Below are 19,761 nucleotides of genomic sequence, written 5' to 3' on the forward strand. Positions count from 1 at the left end.
AATTATTAGTGAGTCATTAGGGAGCTGCCCAACGTCATACAGGATGTAAGCATAAGAAGTGGGATCTTGTTATGATCCACTTTATTAAGAAGTATTTTACCATATTTGCTCAGATATTCTTACTTCTTGTCTTCAGAAAGTATCATGTCCTGTATTAGTATTCTGAGATTTGGCAAACAAGTGCAAGTTCATTCTTTACAAACGTTTTCTATTTTAAAAATAAATTTTTTTATGTCCCTCTTCAACTATAAATTCATTAGACAGAGAGACAAACTATTGGACTTGTGCTCTCTTTGATCCTGTTAGCTTCCCTTGATTCATTAGTTAAAAATCTTTAAAGGTTTTCTTAAAGTTTTGGTAACTTAGCCAAAATAGTCCTGAAGTCAGATGCTATGAATGTAAACATGGGGCTCTGCTAATTATTATCTGGGTAATATGTAGTAAGTCACTTCCACAATGAGGGACTGAGTTTCTTCACCCAGAAAAAGGGAGGAAATGGTAAGGAGATTGGACTGAGTGCTCAGTCCATTAAATCCAGACTCTGCTACTTGCTACCTGTGTTACTTTGGATAGGTCACCTAACTTATCTGGGCCTCAGTTTCCCCCCTTATAAAATGAAAGGGCTGGATCAAACTCTAAGAATCTTCTAGTTGTAAATTCTATAATCCTGATCTTATGATACCGATTGCCACCACTCTATTTAAATGGACATACCAAGAAAGGTATAATGACATTTTGTGAGACATAATAAATGGGCCAAACACAGCAGTGTTTAGTCATAAGATCAGGTCAACAGCAGAGGCCAGGTGTGTATGCATTCCTGGAAAGCTTTGTCAGACCACACACATGGAAACACTGTGCTGGATCCTAAGCTTTTCAATGGTCTGTGTACTAAAATGTAAATTTAATAATAGCTGTGATTTGCATAAAACCTTTCTGACAAAAAAAAGTTCAAAGTACTTTAAAGAAAGCATTTCCTTAATCTTTGGTGTTTTGTGGTGTAAAGCAAAGGCAGGCAACATTATCACCATTTTGGAGAAAGAGAAATTGAGACTTAATTAAATAGCCAGCTTCACTTCAAGCAGTTTGTCAGTGATAGAGGAAGGACTAAAACCCAGATGTTCCTACTGAAAGCATTTCTTCATGATCTGCCTTGGAAAATACCTCAGTGCAGAAAAAAAGTGTGAAAGGAGAGGCTGAAGGGGAGGGGAGGGGAGTGGTGCTCCTATTCCCCCACTGCTTTCTTGTTTAAAAATCAGAACTATGCTCACCTGTCACTGTACTGCACCTCTTCCCCATTCCTGGCCCAGGTGATAGTAGGTTTTGGGTTTCCCACAGCTTCACAGTGCAGAAGGACACTCAGTGTTCCACTGGCAAGGGCTACAGTCTGCCCGAGGTGTGTGACCACCTCAGAGGCGGAGAGCTGTTGGGCAGCTGAGATTTTCCTCAGTATCACTGGCCTTCTTTGGGGATGGCCACTTCTCATCTCATCTGAGGAACTTGGAGAGGAGATGCGGAGAGAACTGCTGAATCCAGATACATGTTTGTGGGGAGGGATCGCCACAGGATGGACTCTGCCCTCTGCGGACTTGAGGAGTGAGTCCTGATGCTCTAGGTTAGTCCTAAAGATTTCCCTAGCCAGCTGGGCCACCAAATGTTTGCTGTATAAGTCTTGAAGTTCCTCAGGCTGTTGAGAGATGTTCCTGAGCAGGTCATCGAGCCGCTGCTGCTCAGTTACCATGGTGAAAGGCAGATGGAGAAGGGTTTGCTCTGGATTCTGGTCCTCCTCTGAGGAGATGTTCCTCTCTGTAGAATCCTGGGCTTCCCAAGAGGTAAACAGCTCTCCGGGCCAGCCTCGCTGTTCCAGCAGTCTGGAGACAATCTCATCATAGCGACTTCCAGGATCAACTGTGGGAGCCCGCTTTTCAGCCTTACTGCCATTGAAAAAAATTCCATTTTGGTGCTTTTCCTGGGTTCGAAGAGCCTCATTTGCACTGTTCTTCCTCATTGGAGGGGTTTCCTCCTCATTTCTTAGTCCCAAGGGTCTGGCTAGAAGCTTACGGTTGCCTCCAATGAGCTTGATCACAAAATGTTCCTGAGCTGGTCCTGCAGAGCAGGTGTAGGTGCCTGTGTCTGAGGGCTTAAGACGATGGATTTTCAGGTAACCAAAAGGTGCCACTGTAATGTGGGCAGAGCTGGTGAGATGCCGGCCATCCTTCTCCCAGGTGATGAGAGGCTTTCGGAACCTCCGCGTGGGGCACTTGAGGACCACAGAAGTCTTGGGAAGCAGATAGGCAAAGCCTCCCACCACAAAGTGTAACTTTCTTTGTTTCCGGGTCTGAATATAGATCTTCCTGATGGCTGTAATGTGAGGACTGTGTTTGGGAGATGGGCGACTGGGCTCTAAAATGGAACCAAGAGTATTTGTAAATAAAGCAGTACCATAAAAATAGAGTTTGAAGAGAGTGAAGGGGAGAAAGGGGAAGAAGGAGAAAACAAGAGAAAGGGAAGTAAGGAGTAAGAGGAGAGAGAAGGTAAGGAGAGAGATAACGAAGGAGATGAGGCATAAAATGGGAAAGGGGGAAGATGAGATGAAGGGAGAAAGGAATTCACAATGTGTTTTAAGGAGATAATACATACACACATGACAAAATGAATAATGGTGCAGGAGTGGAAAAACGAGGATAGATTCAAATTGTATAAAACATGTGACAGACTAGCTTCTAAGAAGGAGGATGTAGAGGAGGAGAAAAGAGACAGAGGTTAAAAAAGTGAGGACTCTGGCAGTTTACTTTGGCCTGGGCAGCCGTTTCACGCATTACGTTTTATGGGCGCCACCGGCTACCAGCTGTTGAACATCAAGCCGCCACAATAAAAATGTAAGAACTAACAAGGTGCAATTGAGCAGGATGCCTGTCACCCGCTGTGTGGTTCCATGTCATTAGAAGCCAAAGCACGAGGACTGGGGACTGAGGAGCAGGAAGCTCAGGGGAATGCAGTTCCCCTTGTTAAAGGCATTTGAATAAAAAAATTGGTTTAATAAACAGAGGAAGAGGACAAAAGAGAAGGAGAGTTCCCCTTGTTAAAAATTTACCATGTGGGTTCTGCAAAGCACCAGAACCCTAATGTGTATGGTGGCGAGAGCCCCAAAGTGTTACAACCTCAGGGATTAATATTAAACAGAGCAAATCTGTTTGGAGGTGATTTAAAACCCCAGGGTGGATAATATTAGACTTCATTAGTTATAGGCTACCTCCAGCTTCAAGGTCTGTACACCAGACAAGTGAACTTTCCCCCACCCCCTGAAAACTCTCAAGGAGAAGAGAGCCCTTTCTACCCACGGGAACTAAGAACTCTACTCTGGCCAACCTGATTGTCAGGTGGCCAGCAAAAGTCTCAGCAAAGCTCTGGGGCCTCAACAATAGCCTGAAAGCTTTCCTGAGAATAGGGAAGTGGCCTTCCAAGGGAGGTGAGGCTTCCTGAGATGAACACTCCCCATCTCTGAATATTCTTGTCATACTCACTTGCACAGGCTGCTAGCATGCAGGACTGGATGGAGGAAGAGAAAGGTAATGGCGGGCACAGGGAAGAGTTGACAATGATGGATTCTCCTGATTTCAGGATCTTTTGGCAAATGGCACTCCGAGTCTGGGTGCCTTCTCCGCAGCTCGTGGAACACTAGCAAGAGAGACCAAGCAGACCAGGTTAAAGGGAGAACATCTATCTGTAAAATCTTGGCAAGTGCCTCTCAACAAATGAAAATATAAAGGAGGCTGCCTAGAGAAGTCAATAAAAGAACACTCAAAATGATCAGAGAGAGTACTTGGGCCCAATTCTAATGACTTGTTCATTGCCACATAGAAAAATCTGAATCTGGGATTTATGATCCCAAACCTGTGCTTTTTCCAATCCTGAGAATAATTCTTTTCCCTTCTCTAAGAAACTGCTATTCAGATATAGGTTGGTTGGGCCTCTCAGGTTCCTTCTAACACTAAGACTCCATGATTCTATAATTTTATATTCTCAACTGTAAATAAACTTCTCTTTTACATATGTTCCCATAGCACAAAACAAATCAAATGATTTTGAAGATGTTCATTTTATCATGAAATTTTGAAATCTTTTTGCATTTACTTATGACTTTCACATGCAACATCACAGGTAAGTATATCACATGTATTTCAAATAACAGAATAAATTGCAGAAAAATTGCTTTTATCCATATAATAGAAATCAACTCAACTTGGGGCATTGTTGAATTTTTCAATGGTTATACAAATTTCAAATATAGCCAAGAAAAGAAAGGCAGCAACACTCTAGTGTTAATCAACAATTCAGATACAGGAGCTGTGGCAAGGGATGAAGCAATTTCAATTTTATAAACCAGTCAGTTTTATATTTATACCAGTCTTATTTGTAGAGCTCTAACAGGAGGCAGAGTAAACTCTACTATTGTCTAAGGAATTTTTTTTTTTTTTGGTACCCATCCTGCTATGTCTCTGCACTTTGTTGCTAGTATGCTCTTCTTGCCTACATCCTGATCTGGTTCTGCCTTGGATTATTCAAGAATTCCTGCTTTGAAATAGAACTAAATAATGTGGAATTGTTTTCCTGAACCTACCTTTTTCAATTTTTCATTGTCTCCTGCTGCTGCTCACATGACCATTCTTTCTGTATATTCTCACTGGGCTGCCACAATTGAATTTTACTTGCCCACCTCTCAGACTTGCTCTCCTTTCAGAATCTTGGTGTAGCAATTAACTTCTAGTATCCTTTACCTGCTCCATGATGACTTTTGTCTGTCATCTGATTCATAGTAATTTTTTGGAGCACAATTTTAATGATACATCAGGTGAAACACTGATGAGCTACATGTAACTCCTCAGAGCTCACTATGAGTTCATAGGAAGTAGGGAGGGATCTCTGCTGCTTGGAATGAAGTGGAACATCAGAATACAAAGGAAATGGAGCTCGAATTGGTCAGTTTAAGTGAAGAGAAGGGGAGAACATTTATGGTGAGATGAAAAAAGGAGAACAAGTAGAAGAAAATACATACAAATATAATCATATAAGAAAAGACATGGAAATGTGAAAGTACAAGTATGAGAATTATAAGGCTGTTGGGTAAAAACAATGGGTTGACAATTTTCATTGGAACAAAAGAACTTAATGTTAGATAAAGCTAGAAATATAGCTTGGGGTCAAATCATGGAGACCAAATTAATGAATTTGTATCTGATTTTGGGTAGCCAACCCAATTATTGAGGACTTCTGTGGAATAGAATGACATGATGAAAAGTGTTTTAGGAACATTAATTCAGGGATCATGTACAGGATAGATTAGAGACATAAAAATTGATTGGGAAGCTATGATATAACAATAGCAGCTGGATGGTACATTCTTTCCTGCTGATTTGATAAATGTTCATTTTAAGATCTTCAGCATCTATTTTTTTTAGCAACTTTTAAATATAGTGTGTCCCAAGTGCCTTAATTGCAGTTTTAAGCTTTAATAGCTTAAATTATACTGAATAATATTTTTATAGCATAAAATACAGTAAGACTTTTGAGAAACCCTGTAATAGCAAATTGATTTTCTGTTATCTATACCAACTTTTATGAAATTTAATTTAAAGAAATTTCAGAGACATGATGGTAATTATTTCCAGATTAAGAACTTTTCCCCTGATTTTCTTTGTTTGCAGATAACCTAAGGAGAAAAACTTCGTGATAAAAATAAACTACCTCAACTCTCCTACCTTTAAGCTTTTAGGATTAAAAGCATACCAAATAACTTATTGGGGAAAATGTCACAAGATGAAGAGTTAGGAGATCTGGATTCTCTCTTTGCAATCTATGTTTATATCACTAAGCCTCAATTTTCTCATCTTTAAAATGAAAGGGTTGGACTCCATGATCTTTAAGTTCCCTTCCAATGCAAACTTTTAAAAATTTCTTTTTTTTGGTGGTGGGGGGGGAATTTCACAAAAAGATTTTAAAAGAGATTTTCTTGGTAGGCTTTTCCTTAGGGATTTTAATTGTTAAAAAAAACAAAACATAGAGATCTGATTTAAGAAAATGAGGTAGGACTTTTTTCAGGGATTTTTTTTTTTTTTTTAATGGCTTTCCCTTTGAATAGAATCTGCCAATAATTTTAGTTGAAATACCCAAGAGGAGCTCAGGCTTCACTACTTTGTCAGATGGATTGTGTGTAAATCATGAGACTTAACCCAAATATCTAAGGCTGGATAGGGCCTTGGAGCCTGTTGGAGCATGAACCTGTCCTACTGGCACAGAATAATAGCTTTCAAGGGTGGATGCGACATTTCATTTCAGTCAGAGGGCCAAGAAAGCTGCACTTTTGATGAGATAGTGAGTCGTCACACTACAAGGAATGCTATTGTGTGGCTCCAGGTTCAGTTCAGCTGAACTGATTTCCTGACACAATAACTCCATTCCCTACTCCCACCTCTATTTTCAGAATCTCCATTAATCAAAAAGGACAACCAAGAACTTCCTAACATTCCTTTGGTTGAGTATTGCCTACATGTGGTCAGCAGCAACTTGGAAAGTGTGACTTCTGAAATGATGTAGTTCAGAATGTTCTCATCAGAAATAGTTGAAGGTAGTACAGGCAACAAGGGAGATGGTATGGTTTCTGGACAGCCAGGGTGCTTTAGCTACTCATATTCCCTATATTTTCTTGTCTCCTTATACAGATCAATAGAAGCAGGGGAATAAAAATAATGTATTCTGAATGCTGTTTAACTTCACAGGATCTTAATATAGTATTACTTTCCTTTTTCTCTGTAACATGCCAGGTTTGTGATAAATTTTAATGCCAAATATCAGCAACTTCTTCCAGATATCCAAATGTCATTTTGCTCCAAATCTTGTTCACTCCAGGGATATCAAGAGATAGTGAACATGTAACCAAGTCCCATTATAGCTCTTCTACTGACATAAGCCTGATTTGTTGTTTGTCTTTTGTTGTTTTCTCTTTCTCTCTCTCTTTCTTTTTTTCTTTCTGTTGAGGCAATTGGAGTTAAGTGACTTGTCCAGGGTCACACAGCTAAGACGTGTTAAGTGTCTGAGACCAGATTTGAACTCAGGTCCTCCTGAATTCAGGATGGTGCTCCATCCACTGAGCCACCTTGCCGCCCCATTTGTCCTTTGTTTTTGAAGAGGACACATTTCATCATCAGAGGATCTGCCTCACACCCAATTTATGCAAGATATCAGTCTGGTTCTTCCAGGCATTGAAATGGAGTGGCAAGACAAAAATCAAGAGGACTGACTATAGCCATTAATACAGTGGATGACCTTGGTTTTTTTGATGTCTAATGTCCTATGTGCTTCACAGGAACCTACTTTATGTTTTTTTTTTTTTTTTTAAAGCAACCTTTTTTTCTAATCAGCTTTGAAATTATACCTACATATCAAGCCAATACAAAATATATCACTCTTTCTTTCTGGCCTTATTCTATTTTCCTAATTTTCTTTTGCTGAGGCAATTGGGGTTAAGTGACTTGTTCAGGGTCACACTGCTAGACTGTGTTAAGTGTCTGAGGCCAGATTTACACTCAGGTCCTACTGACTTCAGGGTTGGTGCTCTATCCACTGTACTACCTAGCTGTCCCTATTTTCCTATTAAGAATATTATGACTCTTTGGATATTAACCATTTCAGAAAAGGCCATTCACCCACACACATACACATAGAGATTACCTTCAGTAAGTAGCTTAGATCAAATAATGTTTTATACGTGGAAAAAAAAAAGTTGTTTTCACTTTCCTGAGGACCTTGGGGATGGAGCTGCCCCAGAAGGAGATTTTATAGCCAAATTATAAATCCTTAGAAATGAACAGTTATTTGGCATTGTTGGAGGAAAGCTTGGTTCTATTCCCCTTAGTAGGCACCATCATACAGAATGCAAAGGGGGCAAAGCCAAGAGCCTGCTGATTCCCACTGGCATTAGAATAAGAAATCAATGTCCCAAGGAAGCCTGGGGTCTAATTTTTAAAGAGCTGGCATCTTAATTTTCAGAGAAGTTTTCCACTTTGGGGATCCAAGTGGCTGAGTGCAATGTAGTTCAATCAGTTGTAATCACAAGGAGCTGTACATTGTACAAAGGGATAGGGTGGGGTGCAAAAGGATTATTCCCTAATCCTACATGAAAGGGAAGAGGTAAATTTCACTTTTGGCTCCATCACACTCAGAGAGGCACATTTCAGCCCCATGCCTCCCTTCCCAACTAGATCCTTTTAAGACAGTGATTCATTGGCAGAACTCTATGGAGACTGAGAGAATAGGAAGAGTTTCTGTGTTTTGTTATGTGGTAATGCTACCTCTGTGAAGTAGCAAAGGCAGAAAATATAAACAGACTTAAGATGTATACAATTAAATTAATGGCTATTAAATACATAATGGGATTTGGTAAATTAAACCTGGAATCATGGAATCATAAGATGCAAGAAGAGACAATGAATTTATTAAAATTAGTAATCATTTAATCCACCCCTCTTCTTTTACAAATGAGGAAGTCAGTGGCCAGAAAAGTAATGTGTTCAAGGTCACATAGTGATTTAGAAACAGGGCTGAGATTGACCCAGGTCAATCCAAATCCAGTCATTTTGGGGGCTTCATCATCCCTGGGGACAGATGCTAATCTGAGCCATCATCCACACACAGAAGATCAGAAGGATGTATGTGTGTGGGAGGGGGCCAGGAGAAGACACAAAATAAAACAGTTTTTGGCTGGGAAGTTCTGGGCTTCTAGAGCCAGGAAACTGACAGCAGATGGGCAGCATCTCTTTTGGCTTCTCCTTGAAATAAATCATTTTCTTCATTGTGCTATAACTTATAAGAGAAAGAGCCAGAGAGGCCTTGGCCCCCTGAGAAGAGACCAAAAATAGCTGAGGGCAGGGAGCAGAGACCCAAGTATCCCAGGGGAGCCCATTCCCAAACATGAATCAGTTTTGCTCCACAAGGGGGGCCAGCTACAATTACATGCTCCCAATGGTTAGGTGAAGGCTGGCTGCCCAGGCTGGTTCCCCATAGCCTAGTTAAGTAACAGTTACAAAGTGTGGCATAAATTGTTACACATTCTAGCATGGTAGGGAAAGTAGCTTCCCCAGTCCCCACTTCCTCCCTGGAGCTTGCTTTACTCCATTCCTTCAATGCTCAAGGTTCTTACCTGTGTCCATTCAGAAAGAAGCCATTCATAGGGACAGTCCTCATTCCTGCAAGCTTGTTGGGAGGCAAGCCTTGGGGCTGAGCAAAAAGTCTCTGGCAGCTCGAGGAAGCTGCCATCAGCCATGCGTTGTTTGCAAAGAACATCTCTTTTCTGAATGCCCCCTCCACAAGTCTGGGAACACTGGGAAGGAGAAGATTTGAGTGTTAAGAAAGTAGCCCATTTAAATTTTTATTGTGCCTTGAGATGAAGACTTCTTTAGCATTGGAGTGAAGAGGAGGGAAAGTTAGTTAAAAGCCTAAATTCTTTTTATTTTTCTTTGAAATCAATTTATTATTTTAAAAAATCAAAATCTCTTACTCCTCTTTTAACTAGGTTGGAATTGCCAAGATCTTTAAAACTTGCAAAGCTGCTTATAGTGATGATTTGCTATAACCCACAACAACCAGTTTAAAAGGTTAATATAATAGAGTATTAATTATTTTTATGATGAAGAGTGAAATTTATCTTTGTTGTTTCCAGATGGAACAAGATAGGGCCACTGCCATCACTGTAAATGTGGGGGGCTGGCTATAACTAACAGAAAGTTTGGGGGATGTAGAAGACATTTTTATTACCTGGCTTTCTTTCCTCTTCCTCCTGGGTCACTATGGTGTTGTCATACCAATACCTTCAAATGATTTAGTCTCATATTCATCCCTCACTTGTTTATGACCAAGTTTCCCTTAGGTCTTCCTATAAACTGATTGTACACTCCAGATGACCTTTTAAGTGATTAGTTTTCCAAATAACTGCATAGCTAAAGTGTGTCCTAAAATTTATCCAAATGCTTGCCAACTTCTTGGGGAGGGGGCAACTTGGAAAACTTCCCACAGTTCATTCCTCAATAGTAATTGACCTAATCCCATGAACTCAATACAACTGTGCTGGAACCTTTAAAATAAAGAAGATACTAACCAGGTGCTTGCTTTCTTCCCGAGGATAGGAGAAGATGAAATTGGTTTACAATGCAACTCTAGAAATTTCATTTAGCTAATAGAAGAAATTTTCCAGTTAGACACTGGGGGATAGCTCTGAAAGGATGTTGGAGAGTGTTATTGCCCAGAGTCCTTTCTTTATACAACTACTGATCTTTATGCAGTTGCTTGGAGATAGGGACATGAGCTAGAATTTAAGGAACAAACATAGATATACATGTATGTAAATATTGAATTAATATCTATTGAAATTATTTTCTCTTAAAATATTATTTATAATTTTATTTTGTTGTAGGCTGTAAAAGATGCATCATTAGTTTTACTTTGAACAGAAAAAGTGGGGGGAGACAAAAACTACCATGTATATCTATCATACTAGATACCATAGGGAGTTACCACAGTGTAGGCAGAAGACATTTGTCACAACCAACACTAGGGGGTATTTGACTTTTGCTATGGTGTGCAAATATTTTCTCTGTTGTGAAAACATAACATTTTTCATTGAGAAGGGTAATGGTTAATTTACAACAATCATTACCTCCCCAAACCTCAAAATATAATCAAACTTCTGTTCTTTTAATCCTTTACATGTAATTGTGTAGAATTCTTCAAGAATAGACTGAGTTCATTCAGCTTTAGCAGTCTGTTTACATTGTCTGACAGTCATCTTATATATACTTCATCAGTCAAGTCTAATGTGCAGTAATTTTGGATTTTTTTTCCGTTTGAGGACTGACATTTTCTCTTTCTAAATGCCTTGGGAAGCAGAAAGACTTCAACTTAATCTGAATAAACACAAAAGATAAAGGGAAGGAAGCTGAGGAAGAGCTGAGGGCAAATAAAACTCTCAGATCCAAAAGTTTAGTTAAACACTTTTGGCAAAGGCCAAAGGAGGTTCAGTGTTAATATTCAAATTTAGGAAGGAGTGAAAAGAATTCTTATTTCACCTCTGGTGCAGAAATATAAATTAGTGAAGTTGGGATGATATGATAAGATTTGGAGATAGCTAAGAAATACAAGTTAAAACTGACATTAATTGCCTGACTGGGTAAGTAATTTACTTACCTGGGCTTCAATTTCCTCATCTATATAATGAGATTAATTATATTTTGGTTACTGTGGTAACAATAATGATAACAAAATTTATATAACACTTTAAGGTTTACGAAATGCCTTATAAATATCTCATATGATTCTTACAACAATTCTTAGATCTACCTTCCATGGTATTATTGTAATAATTAGCTTCATTGTACAGATGAGGAAAATGAGACTGAGGAATGTTCAGTGACTTGCCCAGCTTTATACAAGTAGTAAATACTCAAACTGGATTTGTACTCAGTTCTTCCTTGCTCTAGGTCCAGCACTCTACCTGTTGCATCACTTCACAATATTTGTGAGCTAAAGACCTGGTAAAACTTACAGTATTCCAGGAATAGGAGTAATTATCAGAGAAGCAGGTAGGTGGTACAGTGGATAGAGTGCTGAATCAGCAGTCAGAAAGTTGAGTTCTAATATGGATACAGACACTAGGAGTGTGACACTGGGCGAGTCATTCAATTTCTGTCTGCCTCAGTTTGCCAATTAGGGATAATAGTACTTACCACCCAGATTTGTTGTGAGGATGAAATAAGAATATTTATAAAATACTTTGCAAACCTTAAAGCACTATGTCAATGCTAATATTATTAAAGGCTATTGATTCTCACAACCTTTTCTCCAAAACCAGGTCTAGAATAGAGGTGTCAATCACACCATCAGTGAGCCTATTCAGCCTATAAAACTTCCTAGTGTATAGGTAACCAGATAAATGCAATTGGGAAATATTTGTCAGATTAAATAATAATAAAATAAAACAGAAAATATTATTGCTATTATTATTTTGCAGAGGCAATTGCGTTTAAGTGACTTGCCCAGGGTCACACAGCTAGGAAGTGTTAAGTGTCTGTGGCCAGATTTGAATTTAGGTCCTCCTGACATCAGTGTTGGTACTCTATTGCATCAACTAGCTGCCCCCCATTATTACACTTTAAAATTGTTAATATGCAGCTGACTGGATCCTTACATATCCTTATATGTTATTGTTCAATTCTGTACTAGAAAAATCAATTTATTTCTCCACAATGTCAAACATTCCACCCAATGAAAAATCAGTGTAACAGTCTAGATTTTTTTGTTGGTCTATGGTGCCAAATACAGATGACTAAAAACACGTGTAGCCCAAACATTTGGACATTTGTTCCAATTATGGATAGATACTTTTACATATCCTTTTAGGTGTTTTACTATAGACAGACACTGCCTTGAGCAAGCCAAGTTTAAAGCAGTGGCATGAATCACAAATAGAAAGATAAGCAAAATCTACAGATAGCATAGATGCTATAGCTGTTCCTGAGAGCTAAGTAATGACCATTAATGTATAATACTGGGTTTAGTCATTGTCTAATGTTTTATCCTTAATTTGCTTAAAAGTGACTTTTATTTTTTTGAATGGTAAAGGTTGTTTTCAGGAAAAAAGAACATTTACTCAATAATTAACTTGACATCCAATTGAGAGAAAAAACCTACATGTAAAATGTATAAACACAATAGGTTTATATAAAAAGGAAAAAAAAAATGAGGGGAAGGATTAGTATTTGGGATAGAAAAATTTCACTTAGAAGGTAGATTTGAGACTTAAAGAAAATTGGGGATGTCTAAGAAGTAGAGGTTAGGAGGGAATATATATGTTCCAGGCAAGGGGGAACATACGGTGTAAAGACACAGAGCTGAGAAATGTAGTTTCTTGTGTGACAAAGGGTAAGAGCACAAGTCTGGCTAAACAGCGACATTTGTGAAAGGGAAAAATGTGTAATAAAGCTGAGGCCAGGTTGCGAAGGGCTTTAAACAAAGGAGTCTACATAGAATAAAGACCCGCTGGAGTTTATTGAGTATGGAAATGAGATAATCAGACTTGCTCTTCAGCAAAATCACTATGGCAGCTGTGTGGAGGATGGGTTGAAGTGAGGAGAGACTTGAAGCATAGAAAGCAATTAGGAATCTTTTGCAATATTCCAAGTGAGAGGTGATGAGGGTCTGAATTTGGAAGGTGGCAGTGTGAGTGGAGAGAAAGGGACAGGCACAAGACATACTGCAGAAGCTGTACTAACTTCTGGTCTTGCAATTTCAAGAGTAAAGTATAGACAAGATTAAATAGTTCCATGAGCTTGTGGAGAGTGTGAGCTAAAGCTCTGGGAAGGAAAATGGAGCTCTCTGGGAGGATTCTGAATTGTTTTGCTCCAGGCACCAATCCTTTCTATAATTTTGGTTGCCTTAATTAAAATTTTTTCTTTCTATCTAATGCCTTAGTTGGTAGGAGTTCTCAGAGACCAGATGAGGATCACTGAAAACACATGAGCCCAATTCTGATGTTCCCAAAGGGAAAACACGGGCAGGGACATGAACCATAGAGAGGAGCCTTTGAAATTGTATCTGATCTAATAGGTTAGGTCAGGGCCTGACATATAGAAGTTACCTTTTCAGTTCCTTTTTCCATTTGTCCCCATCACCCACCATTATATCCTTGATAAGAGGAAGCATAGCATCCTGTATTCTACTTTTTCAAAGCCTTCATGCTAATCCCATCTCTTCCCAATGCTGAAATAGATTCCCTTCTAGTTTTTGTTGAAATTCTTTTCTTCCTTCAAGACCCAGCTCTGGGACCATATTTCCATGAAGTCTTCCTTGATTCTTCAGCTGAAAGTAATCTTTTCCTCCTCAAATTTTATTAGAACCTGTTGAAATTTTCCTTCTTGAAGTTTTTAAAGAGTGTTGATTCTAGAGTTACAAACACTCATATTCAATGCTTGCCCATCATACTTCCTTTATCATTTTTATTTGTGTATATCTGCATAATTATAGCACAACAAAAATAATTATGTTTATTATATTTTAAAATTTAAAATTTCTTCAAGGTAGAACCCTTAACATTTTTCATTGTTGTATTCTGAGCTGGGGAAAGCATTGCCTTGAGGCCATTTCTTGAATCTGAAGAAGAAACTGAGAAAAATGATTCTACAGCAGAGAGAGTAATATGGGAGGAAAATAAATTCAAATTGGCTATTACTCTTGCAGCTGGAGAAAACCAGACTTCTCAATGGATGTAGTATGACAGTGAAGGGTCAGGATTTCCTCATGAGTAGCCTGAATTTAAAAAATTCCAAAAATTGAATATTTGAATAATTGAAACCTGTTACAGGTTTTCAATTCTGAGATTGTTTACTAATATTAGAAGGCATACCAAATTAAATAATTATATCTAGGAAGGGACCATAGTTTCCTAACATAAAATAACTTGGCAATCTGTAGTGTTGCTAAATTTCTTGCCTGGGCTAAGCCCAATTAGCTACCTATGTCCCCTAATTAGTAGACTTTTAGTAGGTTCTTTTTGTGTTGACCCTTCTTAATTTAATGATTCTTTTCTCCCTGAACTGGGAGTTAAATTGCCCATTATTATGTGAAATGACATTGGTTAAACAAGTGATAATTCAGGCTGGTATTTGGCTAACACTGGCTTCAGTTAAATCAATAATAAGCTTTAGGTTAAAGACATGCAAGAATCAATCCAGACATTTTGTTTATTTGATCATGGATATAGGCTAGAAAGCCAAGAATATTTAATTTGGCGTCTAAAGACCTGGTTCATATTCCAGTTTGTTACTTATGAGCTGTGTCACCTTTACGAAATCACTCTTAAATTTCAATCTCTTTATCTGTAAAATGGGAATATAAATCCCTAAACTCTCTATCCAGTCACACCCAAATGATTATCATGGGAATCATGAGGTAATTAAAGAAGTGAGAATGCAGATAAGTGTCAGCTATTCTGAAAGACAATTGGGTGGGCTGGTGGCTAGAGGACTGGACCTGCCATTAGGACCCCTAGGATTGCCTCCCAAATGCAGCATTTACTGGTTTTGTGACTACTGGATAATCACTTCATCTCTGAGCCTCAGTTCCTCATCTTTACATGGTGATAGTAATGATGTAGGTAGCAAAGTGAATAAAGTATTGGATTTGGAGTCAGGGAAACATGAGTTAAAATCCTGCCTCAGACACTTGCTGTATGGACAAGTCATGAAACTTCTCAAAGTCTCAGTTTCCCCAGCTGTAAAATGGAGATGGTAATAATGGCAATTACCACACAGGGTCGTTTTGAGGAGGAAATGAGTTAACATATGTAGAGTGTCATATAAGCCTTAAAGCACCATATAAATGCTAGTTATTGTTTTTTATTGTTATCATTATTACCTCACAGAGATGTAATAGGAAAAGTACTTTATTAGCCTTAAAATACCATATAAATGTGAGTTGTTATTACATTAGTGAAGAATGAAGAAGGAACTTCATAATTAATGAGGAATTTCCAAATGGCTCCTGATGGTAGATGCAATTGTTTGCTGCTGTAATGATGGTTATTATTATAGATCAGAAAATTTAAGAGTTGCAGGAAGTTGAGAGATCACCTCCAATACACTCATTTTACAGAGGAAAAAAAAAAAGGAGAGTAGGTTATTCAATTAAATTCAACACTTGGCACGAATAAATGCCTACTATGAAACCTACCATGTACCAGCACATAACTTACTGTGTGTTGAGCATTATAGTAAATGCTGAGATTAAGAAAACAAAAATAAAAGAGTTGTTCTCAATAAACTTACATTCTACTTGTAGATGTTCTCAAAGGCTCTATCCTGGGCTTTCTTCTCTTTCTATTCTCTCTTTGTGAACACATCAATCACTCATCTGCAGTTTGTTTTTTTTTTTTAAAGCTAATAAAAGCTGATAATGTCACCAAGAGAGAAGTAGCCTAGACTCTTTCCCCGAGATCCAATTGCAATATCATAAGCCCACTGGACATTTCAAATTAGATGACAAAGACATATCAAAATGAAAGCATCCAAACTCTTTTCCTCCCAAGTGTTTACTTCCAAAAGACTCTATTTCTGTTAAAAGCACTATCATTCTTCTAATCTCTTGGGTCATTGAGCTTGCCATCAGTGTTACTTCTTTCTCATTTACTCCACATATTCAGGTAGTTGCTAAATGTTACTATTTTTATCTCCATAAACTCTCTTAAATCCAACCCCTTTTCTCTACTCATAGTCATTGCCTCATCATAGCTTTTGCCTAGATTATTGCAATAGCTTCCTAATTGTGCTCTGTGCCTCATCTCTCTCTATTCCAGTCCATCCTTTAGCTAGCTGCTAAAATGATTTTTCCTTAAATTGGGAAACAATAAATATCAGTAGTTTTCTATTGCCTCTAGGATAAAATGTAAACTTCACTATTAGCTTTTAAATTGTTTCATAATCTAGCTTCAACCCAGATTCCTAGTCTCATTGTATATTTCTCTTCTTCCTATATCCTATGATCTAGCCAAAATATTCTTTCTGTCCCTTGCATGTGACATTCCATCCTCCATTTCTGTTCTTGTTACTGGCCATCTTCCATTCCTGGAATGTCCTTCTTCCACATTTCTACTTCAAAAAATCCCTTCCATCAAAGCATAACTCAAACTTCACTTATTACATGACTTTTTTTGCTCCCTAACCTTAAGTGCTGTCCTTTCCTAAGTACTTTAAATTTAGTAATATTTCTTTTCTTCATATATTTTTTTTTCTTTCTTTCTTTCTTTCTTTTTTTTGGCTGAGACAATTGGGGTTAAGTGATTTGTCCAGGGTCACACAGCTAGGATATATTCAATGTCTGAGACCAGATTTGAATTCAGGTCCTCCTGACTTCAGGGCTGGCACTCTATCCACTGCACATCTAGCTGCCCTCTTCATATTTTTTCTGTATAAACTTGCATATGTAGTCATTTCCCCATCAGAATATAATCTTGCAAGTGGAATTTGCTGCGTTCTTAATCATTGTATTTCTAGTAACTAGCACAATGACTACAACATAATAAGTACTTAATAAATGTTTCATTTTAATTGATTTAGGGGGGAAAAGAATATATGCAAAGTTAAGTCAATGCAAAATGCACATGGAACAAATAAATACAAGATAATTTATTATGTTTATGTGAGTTTGGGAAGAATGCTGAAAATTGGAGAGATGGGGAAGGCCTTCATATAGGAAATTAGCATGTAAGCTGAATTTTAAAGGGAATTAGGAGTTCCAAGAGATGGAGGTGAGATTAGTTTTTAAGGAGCTAGTAGGATGATAGTCCTTTTCATTCACTAGAATCCCAAGTGGCCATAAAGGGTACTTTTACTATTACAAAAATCAATGTGGGTTTTCTTTTTGTTTCTCCTAAAAAAACAAAACAAAACTCTATTCAAGGATTAACATGATCTTCAACTTTTGATCTCTGCTGAAGAGATCTTTATTGTTGCTTTTTTTTTTTTAATGAACTTCTCATTTTTCTTCTGAAATCTGCTTTTGTAAACAAGATAAATATATTAATGGAATTACTCTCAGCACAGAACATTTTAAACAGCTTATATGAAGCTTTGTTTTAGTCATTGGAATGTTACACTGATAACTATCAGGAATTGATCTGCCAAGATCTTCAGAGCTTTATCTAATTTGATCCAATGGAGGAAAAATGGGAAATGGAAACATAATTGGTAAGCATTTGCAATTCAATCATTGCAACTTTTTTTCTTTTTTAAAATTATCCTTTCACATGCTGGCACACAGACATGCCAGGAAAAAAAATATAGGGAAAGGGCCACATAATCCCCCTTAAGAGTCAAGGAAAGCAATGGAGCTGGGGGGTTATTGCTCTCTGCCAAGATGCGTGCAACATTTTCATGTAGGACAAATGGACACCAGGCTTTGTATAAAACACAATTTATGTGGAGAAGCACAAACGATTTTGAAACAATCTCCAGTTTATTTGATGTCGTTCCTTTTGGTACTTTCCAACCATCTGTCCCTTCCTGTCAGGACTGAGACTTTTTATAAAAAATGAACAAAGAAAAAACATTAATGAGTTTTGGGGAGGTGAAAGGTAGAAGACTCATATTGAGTAGGCTTCCAAGGACTTTCCATAAATTAATGCTAAGTACTGAAAACAAGGCACTCTTATTTGCTCTCCTTATATAGTCTTGTAGCTCTGTTGCTAATCAGATGCCAAGGGAAGCAAGTAACTACCACTATGCCCAGAGCAAGAAACAGTTTTGCCTTGCCCTGGTAAGAAGAAAAATGCCCTCCTGGACTCAGTCCTAAGGGACACATGTTAGGAAAGTCATGGAAAAGCTGAAATTTGTCCAGGCGAGAATGACCCCTCTGGAGAGCCATCTTCCTCCCATGGCATAGAGGGAATTAAATATCCTTGGATAAGAGAGACAATAAAATAAAATAAGCTTGGAAAAGAGAGAAAATAGCACTCTTCAAGTAAATAGAATTCTGGCATGTGCAATGGGAATTAGATTTAGTCTATTTATCCCCTTAAGACAAAAGTAGGAATAAGGAGTGGAAAGTATATTGGAAAAAAGTAGATATAGGAGATACAATGGATAGACCTGAGTTCAAATCTTGCCTCAGACACAAGCTATGTGATCCTGGACAAGTCAGTTAGTCATTCTCTTCCTCAGTTTCCTCATTTATAAAATGGCTAAAATAATAGCTCTCACTTCCCAGTGTTCACAAGAGGATAAGAGGAAGTATTATTTATAAAGTGCTTTGCAAAATGTAAAGCTATATATAAATGCTTATGTATTCTTATATAAGGAAAAAATAAATTAGAGATATTTGAAGTTGAATAGAGTCCTTTTCAGGAAATGAGTGCTTCCCTCAGTGTTGTTCAGTAATTTTTCAGTTGTGTGTGACTTTTTGTGACCCCATTTAGGATTTTTTTGGTAAAGATACTGGAATGATTTTATATTCCTTCTCCAGCTCATTTTACAGAAGATGACACTGAGGAAAACAGGGCTAAATGATTTGCTCAATGTCACAGAGCTAGTAAGTGTCTGATGCCTTGTTTGAACTCAAGAAGATGAATTTTCCTGACTGCAGAGCCAGCATTCTATTCCCTGTGCCATCTAGCTAGCTCCTCACTAAAACTTCAAATAAAATCTGGGAGACCACACTGGGAACCAATTGTGGGCCATTATAGATGGGAATTCTTTGACAGTGTAGGTTGGATTAGACAATGAATGAGGTTTCTAGTTCAAAGTAGGATTAATGCTGTGCTTTATACAAGTTTCTGATGGAAAGACTCCAAAAATATTCTTTATACCCTATGTTTAATTAGTATTCAATCAGGAATAGGGATTTTTTTTTTCCAGGAAATCCACAAATGCATTGGGTATTTTGTACTCAATGCTTTGTCTACCCTGTGGTTGACACTCTTGGCTACAAAAAAGACCTGATTCCTGCTTTCCAGAAGCTCATATCTAAGTAGAGACCATATGAAAATATCTATATAAAATATTGTATGAGATGTGATACAGGAAGTAAACTATACAGAAATTTGAACTAAGGGAAAGACATTTTGCTGCAGAGGTTAGAAAAATCTTTGTGGAAGAGACTAATCTTGGGCTTGAGTTTGAAGAATGGATAGGACTCAGGAAGCAGAGATCTAAGAAAAGTAATATA

General features: G+C 37.9%; 1 protein-coding gene across 2 annotated transcripts in view; it reads right to left on the reverse strand.

Moving 5' to 3' along the window:
• The window catches only part of ADAMTSL1 (ADAMTS like 1), a 1,023,200-nt gene that overhangs the window by 76,966 nt on the left and 926,473 nt on the right, over positions 1–19,761 (reverse strand). For both annotated transcript variants that reach the window (XM_031961469.1, XM_023497962.2), the window contains 3 exons: positions 9,197–9,376; positions 3,525–3,678; positions 1,272–2,403 (listed from right to left, as the gene is read on the reverse strand). In XM_031961469.1, coding sequence (XP_031817329.1) covers positions 1,272–2,403; positions 3,525–3,678; positions 9,197–9,376 — 1,466 coding nt within the window. The remainder of the gene's footprint in view (positions 1–1,271; positions 2,404–3,524; positions 3,679–9,196; positions 9,377–19,761) is intronic.

Source organism: Sarcophilus harrisii, chromosome 1 (genome assembly GCF_902635505.1).
Source record: "Sarcophilus harrisii chromosome 1, mSarHar1.11, whole genome shotgun sequence".
NCBI classification, from domain to species: Eukaryota; Metazoa; Chordata; class Mammalia; order Dasyuromorphia; family Dasyuridae; genus Sarcophilus; species Sarcophilus harrisii.